This window comes from Anopheles arabiensis, chromosome 3, assembly GCF_016920715.1.
Source record: "Anopheles arabiensis isolate DONGOLA chromosome 3, AaraD3, whole genome shotgun sequence".
Lineage (NCBI taxonomy): Eukaryota > Metazoa > Arthropoda > Insecta > Diptera > Culicidae > Anopheles > Anopheles arabiensis.
Window position 1 is genome coordinate 6519981 of NC_053518.1, and position 8655 is coordinate 6528635.

At 44.6% G+C, this 8655-nt stretch overlaps 1 protein-coding gene across 1 annotated transcript; it reads right to left on the minus strand.

The window, feature by feature from the left end:
* Positions 1-343: 343 nt before the first annotated feature.
* Positions 344-1935, minus strand: LOC120905147. Its single transcript, XM_040315967.1, has 4 exons — positions 1601-1935; positions 1349-1449; positions 1153-1278; positions 344-1073 (listed from the first exon to the last, which is right to left on the minus strand). The coding sequence occupies exons 1-4, from the start codon at positions 1647-1649 to the stop codon at positions 375-377; spliced, it is 975 nt and encodes a 324-aa protein (XP_040171901.1). The 5' UTR covers positions 1650-1935; the 3' UTR covers positions 344-374.
* Positions 1936-8655: the final 6720 nt, after the last annotated feature.

The following is an 8655-nucleotide window of genomic DNA, read 5'->3' on the forward strand; positions in this document are numbered from 1 at the left end:
TTCATATTAGCGGGATTGGAAGCGGCCCAAAAGAAAATGGACGATTTCGCAACGGAGATGATTAATGATGGAGTATGATAATAGTTTTTAATGTAAGTTATGGAATAAAATAATATGTTTAAGGATAAAATTGAAATTTGGTCAATGAAAACTACTAGCAAAGAAAAAGTTGATACAAAATCATTAAAAAACATTTATATTTTAAATAAAATTATGTGGAAAATTGATCCACATTCAACGTATTAATCATAACAAGATTAAAAGGCGACAAACAGCGCCTAAATGTATGCTACTTGCAAGCATTCGTGCTTAACAATCACTCGCAATGCGCTCACGTCTCCATGGTAACGGTGGCAATGGCACATCATCCGCTTCTACACCCCACTGTAAAGGCGTTCCATACTGAAATACCCATAGAAGTAGTAGAACAGACTCACCACATTCAACGCATCGTCGTCCGCCAGCCCGAAGCTTCTCGTCACGTCCAGGTACGTCGCGGCGATGGGTACGGTACGGCGTCGTCGTCGCTTCCCGTCGTCACCTTTTTCACTGCGGTTATTATTGTTTAATCCCACCGCCGGAAGATGGTCCCGCGATCCGTTCCGTTCACTTGCACACACTGTAACACTGAGCTCATTACCACCACCACCTGCTGCTGCTGCTGCTGCTCGATCACTAGACAACACTTCACTAACGGCACTGTTGGGTCGTGACACAGCCCGCACGATCGGGGGCTTCCCGCTCTCCACACCGTCTGTGGTTAGCTGTGCCGGTGTCACAGCTCCACCACTGCGCAATCGGTTAGATTTGCCATTTTCGTACAGATTCTTCAGCAGCTCGTAGTACCGAAGGGAGGATTGGCTTCGGTCGGTGGTTTTGCTACACTGCAATGCCGCGTCCTCCCTCGGTCGGGGGATTCGTTCACTCGGCGGCACAGTGTCGTCGTTGCGTGGCTCCATCCTGGGCTCGGATTTTGGCAGGTACACCTTGGTGGTAAGCTTGGAGCACTGGCTGCACAGTGACAGGAACTTGGTGACGGCTTCCCGCGGTAAAAAGGCGTACGTTTCTGTAATCTGTAATAGTGCAAGCTAGTTCAATAGTTCTTGGTTGTTCTTGATACACATTTCAATGCTCTTTGCACATTCTACGCACCGTACGGTAGGTTCGCTTCTGACCGGCATGTCTCGTCGCGCGGCTACCGAGCGACACATGCACGCCATAGATGATGTCAAAAAAGTTCTCCACAACGGCCACCTTCTTGTACGGCTGGCCAGGTTCCTGTAAGGACAGTGGAAAGGGAAATGCCTTTTGAGTTTTGGGACGTTCAGCGACTTCGAAGCATTCTTACCAAACCTCCACTGGGAGCGTACAGCATGCAGCCATCGTTTTCGGGGATATTCTGATGAGTAAAGATGTCCTGAAAGTCTCCCGGCTTGGAGGTAGTGAAACCTTCAGCAAGAAATCGAATTGGAAAGAATTATGTTTAATTTAATCTCTTTTAATGCTGCAATAATCTGGTCTGATTACTAATCTACTTCATAGCTGCCACAATGACAGCTATAGTTAGCGCCATCTATGGTACAGTAGCACCGAACCTTACCCTTCGTTTTCACCCAGAACCGAAATTTGGAGCTGTCCGGATTGTTCATCTCCAGCCCGCGCAGCGTCTTGATGATACGGGCCTGCTTCTTCAGCGTAATCGTCTTCGTCTTGGCCCGATCGCCGTACGTACGTATAACCCATGGTTGAAATATCTACTCATTTCATCCCCGCAAAATGGTGTTTATGTAAAGAAAAGGAGGAAAAAAAAAGAAAAACAAAAGAAGGTTATACCAACACGTCACACATCACAAGTGTGGTGAGATGAATGAATTACGACATGAATGAATTTCCACACGAAATTCCACGGAGAGAGAGGTGGGGACATCACGGCAAAAGGGGGCAAATTGTTCCAGTGAAAGTAGTAAAAGAAACAACCAACAAACACAGAAAACGTCTGTTGCATACAAAATTCGCGGAGCAAGAGCTGCGCGAGAAAAACGCGCGTGAGAAAATTGAAGGGGTTGCCAAGGGTTTCTTTATGCCCGAGAAAGAGATACCGCCGATCGAAGTAGTCGCAGAGAGCGAAAAGTTTCCAGTTTGTTGTTTTTCCACCGAGAAGGAATGAGTGTGTGAGAGAGAGAGTGCACGAGAAAAAGAGAGCGCGACAGTGCGCTACGTGCGCGTTCGCTTGTGTCAGTGTGTGCGCTCTTATCGTGAGAGCGGGTCGGAAAAACCTCAAATAATCGTTTGCGGGTGTTGGAACATCGGACACGGTTTGCATGCGAGCGATGGATGGGAATATGACGGTTGGTTGGAAAACTTCGGGTCTATTTACTTCAAACATCTGATCACGTGTGTAGTCGTATTTGGCTAGCCGCTTGCCGTGACGTAGCTGCTGGTGTGGGAGTTGCTGCTGCTGTTGCTGCTGCTGGTGGTGATAGTGTTGGTAGTTGGCCGGATGTTGCTGGTGTTGGTGCTGCCGCTGCTGTCGTGGCGCATTCAAATCAGCTGTTTCGCTTGGTGTGGATTTTTCACCATTTTTCTCACCGCAACCATCGTCAGGGCCAGACGCCGACGCACGCATACCAACACCGGGAGCGTTCTGGAGGGATGGCGCGTCCGTGGGGAATACGTGCTGCTCTGATTTTATGTGGCCTTCGTCCTCTTCCTCACATCCCGTTGCGTCCTCATCACCTTTCAGCTCTTCCTCTTCCTCTTCCTCCTCATCCTCCTCATCTTCATCATCATCGTCGTCATCGTCGTCGGCGTCATTCTCGTACCCGGCATCCAGGTCGGACGTGTCCCGGCGGCCACCGCCGCCGAGCCGGCTGACCTTGGCCAAGGACGACGCCGTCGAAGAGCTGGAGGATGAGCGCGATAAACGGCGCCGTTTGCGTGACACACTTCTACCCTCCAGGGAGCGTACCGGTCGTCCACGGGTCGCCACCGGTGTGCCGGGCGCCGGAGACTCCTTCGGCTTCGGACACTGCCCCGATGGATCGATGGTACGCAGCACCTGTGAATCCTGTGCATCCATCACACACACACAGCTAATTTGCCTATTGCTAATGCTTTTCCAAAAAACAAAACTGGTCGTGCGTTTCAAGGAAGAAACTCAACCCACTAGCTAACAAAACAACAACCACATGCCACAAACTTAAGGAGGATAAACCAATTAACACACGATCAAACCGACACACACAGAACGACTACAAACACCGGTTGAGTAAAGAGGTTGAAAACACGATTAAAAGATCACAAACGTTTAAAACAAAACGAGTAAGGAAAGTAAAAGTACTATACACAAACACCAACAACTAGATCAAAATAGAAGAAACACTAGCAAAACTAACAACAAAACCACAAAACATTCACGATACGAACAAACGGGGTAATTTAAACAAAAAAAGAAGTGTTTAAAAATGAAATATTTTAGTAGACAAACAAGAGTAAATGAAGGAATGTGTTAAACAAAACAAATGATAATAGAAAATTCGCGTTGCCACCGAAGGAGCCTCGAGCTTGAACTGTGTTTAGTCAACGGCACCAGAATGGAAACTGTGGCAGCAACGTTTGAGACGATCGACGTTACGCGTCCAGTTGGGCGCTTCCGCAAGGACCTCTTTGCAGCATCTCTTGCAAAGGATCTTGTGCGCAGCGAAGTAGCATAAGGAGCAGAAGTACCGGTCAAAAGGGGGAAACTAGGAAAGAAACACACGAAAAAGATCATCACCTTACCTTACCGTCGTCGGTCCGGTTTTGGACGGTTAAGAGTTTGGACAATATTTTTTCGGGCAGGAGTATGTTTTGCCGCGCGTTGCTTTCCCGAAAAAACACATACACACACACGCGCATAGGGACTCACGGACTGACCGCTTGCTGATTGGACGGTAAAGGACATGGGAAATGGGGTGGAATAGGGTTAACGAAATTTACAAGCGTGTAAAAGAGTGAAGCGTTTTGCGTTCTGTTTAAAGCATATTGGCCCTTAAAGAGATGAAGTTTGAAGTTTTGCTGTTTAAATTTATTAAAAAAAGTTTTAAATTTATTTAAAAAAAAGCATTAAAATTGATTTAAATTAATTTTAATACTGTAGAATGTTGATGTAGCACTTTTGAAACCCTTTTTTCTTGATAAACAAATATTTTACAATCAAAAAAATGCAAAAGAATTTACAAACTTGTTCCCAAAATCGTACAAAAATATATAAATTTTAACAGTAAATTGAAAATACATTTAAATGTTGAAACAATATATCATTCTTCAATCGCCATCTAAGCTAAAAGCCGTCAACTGAAACTCTTTTTCCAAACGCCAAATGTCCTGCCATTGCAAAGCCTTTCCCCAAATGAAACGAGCCCACACACACACAGCGACATATCAACTCCAAATAACACACCTTCCTATGTGTCTGTGTGCGCGAGCGCGAGCGCCCGTGTTTGCAAATATAGAAATAAAAAAATACGCAACAAAAAACTACCAGTTGCGCAATTTTCCGAGCACGTGGCACATTAACACAATCAAAGCAAGCGTTCGCACACACATTCTCCCGGTGTCTCACACACTTTGAGCACGGGTGTTTTGAGCGCAATCGAACGCGTGAGAGAATGGCAGGATGCAAATGAGCGCGAGAACGAGACGGAATGGAAGAGGATGGAATTTGTTCGTTTTTCGACTTTGGACCTTTTTCCCTTTTTTTTGCATACGTCACTTACCTTGTGCTGTTGTACGCTACCTGCCTGCCGTATTTCCGTACCGAAAAGGTCCTTGTACCGCGTGCTCCAGAGGAGGTTCTTCGCCCCGTGAAATGGGACGTCCTAAGAAAAGGGCCAGTTACGTTACAAAATGTCGGCTGCCCGTGGGCTACTTTGATCTTGACAGTTTGTGTGTTGAAACGTCTTGCGGCTCCAAAAATAGAACAGCCAACAGCTGTCGTTGCAACCTCCTAATCGATGGAATGCTACACGGGTTTTTTGGCGGGCTAGCTGCTGTTCCGTCTCTGCCAGGACATCAAGCGAAAAGCTTGTCCAAAAACACGACGACGACAACGCGACGAAACTGGTCCAACTGGTTAGCGTCGAAAATTCACTCGCGTCCAGCATCCCTCTTCCTACTCCCATAGTGTCGTTGGTGCATTTTTCAAGCCGTTTCGTTCAGATTACGCCAAAACAGCAGCAGCATCCGAAACCGGTTCGCTTTTTCGGTGCGCCCGTAGTCTTGCCGAAAAGAATGTTCTGCTGGAAGCTGGACGTCGCGATGTCCTGGGCTGACCAGGCGGCCGGACAAACCGGACCCCCAGAACTGACCAAAGCACGGAAGGACATAAATGAGAGAGAGAGAGAGAGAGAGAGAGAGAGAGAAAGCGGGCAAACAAGATATCTCGTACTCCTGCAACCGTTTACCGGAACCGGATGGCGACTGCAGAGAGGATGCTGCGGATGGGAACTCGGATGTCATGACCTCCAAAACGGGGAAACTGCTCACTGTACGCTTATGGGAACGCAAGGGGGCCTCTAATAATGCTTTCGATTCGATTCCTAGTCGTTCTAGTCTGTTGCTTTTTGGTTAACGGGTTTTGTTCGCCTTCCTTCATTCAGATGTTTAAAATTTAAATCGCTTCTCTAAACGCACTGAAAGGAGCTATTTTTTGTTTGTGGTTCTCCTTTCATTCTACTTCCTACTAAGTTGTTGGACCAGATTTCACGGTCTGCTGGCAGGATGTATCGATGACCGTTCGATAGGGATAGTTGGCATTGTCTGGGCGTTTAGGTGTGTGACGAAACTGGTTGCTGTTGGAACGGTGGTTTCAGTGGCTTTAAGCCAAAGCATAAACATGTTTTGGAATAGATTCAATAAGATCTTGTAGAAACAAGGAATTGCTAACAGTTTTATTCCAGTTTTTCGTTTTCTGAGCTTCAAGGCATTGGTGTGTAATTTAAAGTAAATATCTCTTTTCAATAAACCGATAGAAAAGTACATAACTGACTCGCATCAAGATCAGTAAACAATCTAATCCGATGAATGAATGATTCATTATTCAAATTTCTAATCTACATTGAGACATTTATAGGTTTGGTAGACATTCTTCCTGTAAATAACATATAACATGTCTGTTTTGAATTCCAATTTTGAATTCAGCAAGCTTTAAGAATGGATCTTTTGCAAATAACCATCTGATCTTTCGGAACATGGTTTAATTATATAGTAATGTGCATTATAAGCAAGTATAATTTCGGCATATTAGCACAAATTGTTAAACACAGAAGATTAAAGACTAAAAGAATAGAGCAAGGCAAAGAAGGGACAGTCCATTCTAGGCTTGAGCCCACGTTAACGGGCATGATTTTAAGTCATATGAGTCGCGGACTGTACCATGGGACCACCGATCAACTCAACAACTCTAATAGACAATGATTTGCGGACAAGGAGAGTCTTTGAACAGCAACAGATACTAGCTTGTAATTAAAAGTAGAGCGAGCCTATGCTCGATTAAAAGCATTAAAGCCCTCATAAAAGTCCACATGCAAATGATAACTTTGTGTATTTAATATAGCTTACTTATTTACTTACTTATCCGGCGCTACAACCGCTTTGTAGTCTTGGCTTGTCTCTAGCTATACATATGTCTCTATATAGCTTACGCTCATTAATTTGTCTAATTAATCTGATTAACTGCTTTAAGTTTCTTCTCGAGATCTATAGATATTACACATTTTTGTCTTCCATTTAAAGCCCGCGCTAGAGCCCCAGTGAAATTGAACGTGAAATTTCAGGATTTTCTACTATATTTCAATTAATTATTATCAAAATATCGCTTATCGTACACGAAAATAAAGGATATTAATTTGCATCTAGACTATAAACCGAAGATTGAATTAATAAATTAAATGCATATACTTATGATTCCCCACTTTGTTCACGGTAAATGGTAAAGGTATACGGGAAATCACAAGGAAATGTATTTTATTCACTATTTCAATATGTTTTACATACAAATAATAGTTGGGGAATTGAAATACTTTTTTTTTGGTGTATGATAAGCCATATTCAGATAAATATTCCAATAAATTTCTCGTTCACTTTCACGGAAGGTCTTAAGCGACCTTAAGGCAAAACCTTTTCCACTGCTTTTAAAAGCGCTTCATGTTTAGAGTTCTCATTCTAAACAATAGAGATGCTAATATGCTCCCAACCATTGCATTCGTTGCAGGAGTGTCCTTCCTTCTTTTCAAACAGATTATTTAACATGTTTGTTTGAGATGCCATCTGAGATTTTGGAACACGATTTCTTATCCCAAAACAGGATGTATTTTAAATTCCATATCAAGTTCATTCCACGCATTGCTTTTTTATGTGATCACCACATCCGAAACAAGAATTCCGTTTAAAGATCCTAACGGCGCAAAACAAGAATCGTACGTTGCGTGAAAAAAGCGCCAAATTTCCCAACCGTTTCCCTTTCCACGTCAACAAAAATGTCGTTACATCCAATCCACATCCAGGCTGTTATGCGAATGTAAATTGCTCCCTTAAACGGACAGTCAACTCCACAGCGGCTATCCTTACCGCCCAAGGTATCACAGTCCAAGCCAGTAGTTCCTATTCCGGGAATTGTTCCCACTCGAAAACAGGATCCGAGTTTAATCTCCGAGTCATATACAAGCAAAAAAGGATTCAAACAGCCGTTTGAGAAGATGAATCGCTTCCAAGAAACAATCAAAACCCATCACCGGCCAAAGTTCATCGAAGCTTGGACATTCTGCCCCATTCGTAGCAAAAAACAATAACCCAAAAAAAGCATCTCAACATCCCGAACAGATCAACAGATCACAGATCCTGCAAACCGGACATCCAGTGGAGGATGGCCGTTCCCAAACGAAATCCGAAGAAACAAAAAATCTCCAAAAACTCGTTCCAATCGGTCTTAAAATCAAGCAACTTGCTTGCACACACCACCAGCCACCTCGTTGGTTCACACCGAAAAATTAATAACACCAGCAACCGTCCAGAAACCGACGGAGACGACGGTGCGGACTGGTTTTGTGCATCATTTTCCCCCAATTTTCGTGCCGCGAAACTTTCTCACCGCAAGCAACTCTTTCTCCCGCTCATCATCTCGTGCTCGCATCTTTCCTCGCAATGCCCGATGAAGATGAAGATGACCAGACCAGATGAGGCTCAAGGATGGAATGGAGGAAAAACTGGATTCTGTGACTGTCCGGCCCGCAGTTTGCCGAAAACAAAAAACAAGAACGAACGCACACTCACACACGCTACTCCCCTCTGGGTTGGTGTTACCACCAGCATCACCATCGCCGTCATCATCATCATCATCCCCTTTCCCGAAAAATAGAGCCCGAAAATGCTGACCAGCGTCCACTCTGCTTTGTACCGTTCGCCCTATACGCACCCTCCTGTAGGGAGGATGTGCCAGAGGGGACCTTACCGGTCGGTGGCAGCATCGTCATCGTTGTCGTCGTCCTGATATTGAGACTTTTACAAGATGCTTACACTAGACTTGCTAACTAGTTGCTTCTGGTAGCCTATGGATCAGTCAATAGATTGATAGTTCAGTACATGCCTGCGGGATGGAGATTGATGCATTCCTATCGC

Excerpts from the sequence above, each read along its gene's own strand:
- LOC120905147 (XM_040315967.1), bottom strand. The coding sequence starts at position 1,649 with ATGAACAATCCGGACAGCTCCAAATTTCGGTTCTGGGTGAAAACGAAG. Across the intron at positions 1,450-1,600 it reads GTTCTGGGTGAAAACGAAGG|GTTTCACTACCTCCAAGCCG; the intron begins GTAAGGTTCGGT and ends TTCTTGCTGAAG. Across the intron at positions 1,279-1,348 it reads ACGCTCCCAGTGGAGGTTTG|GAACCTGGCCAGCCGTACAA; the intron begins GTAAGAATGCTT and ends CTGTCCTTACAG.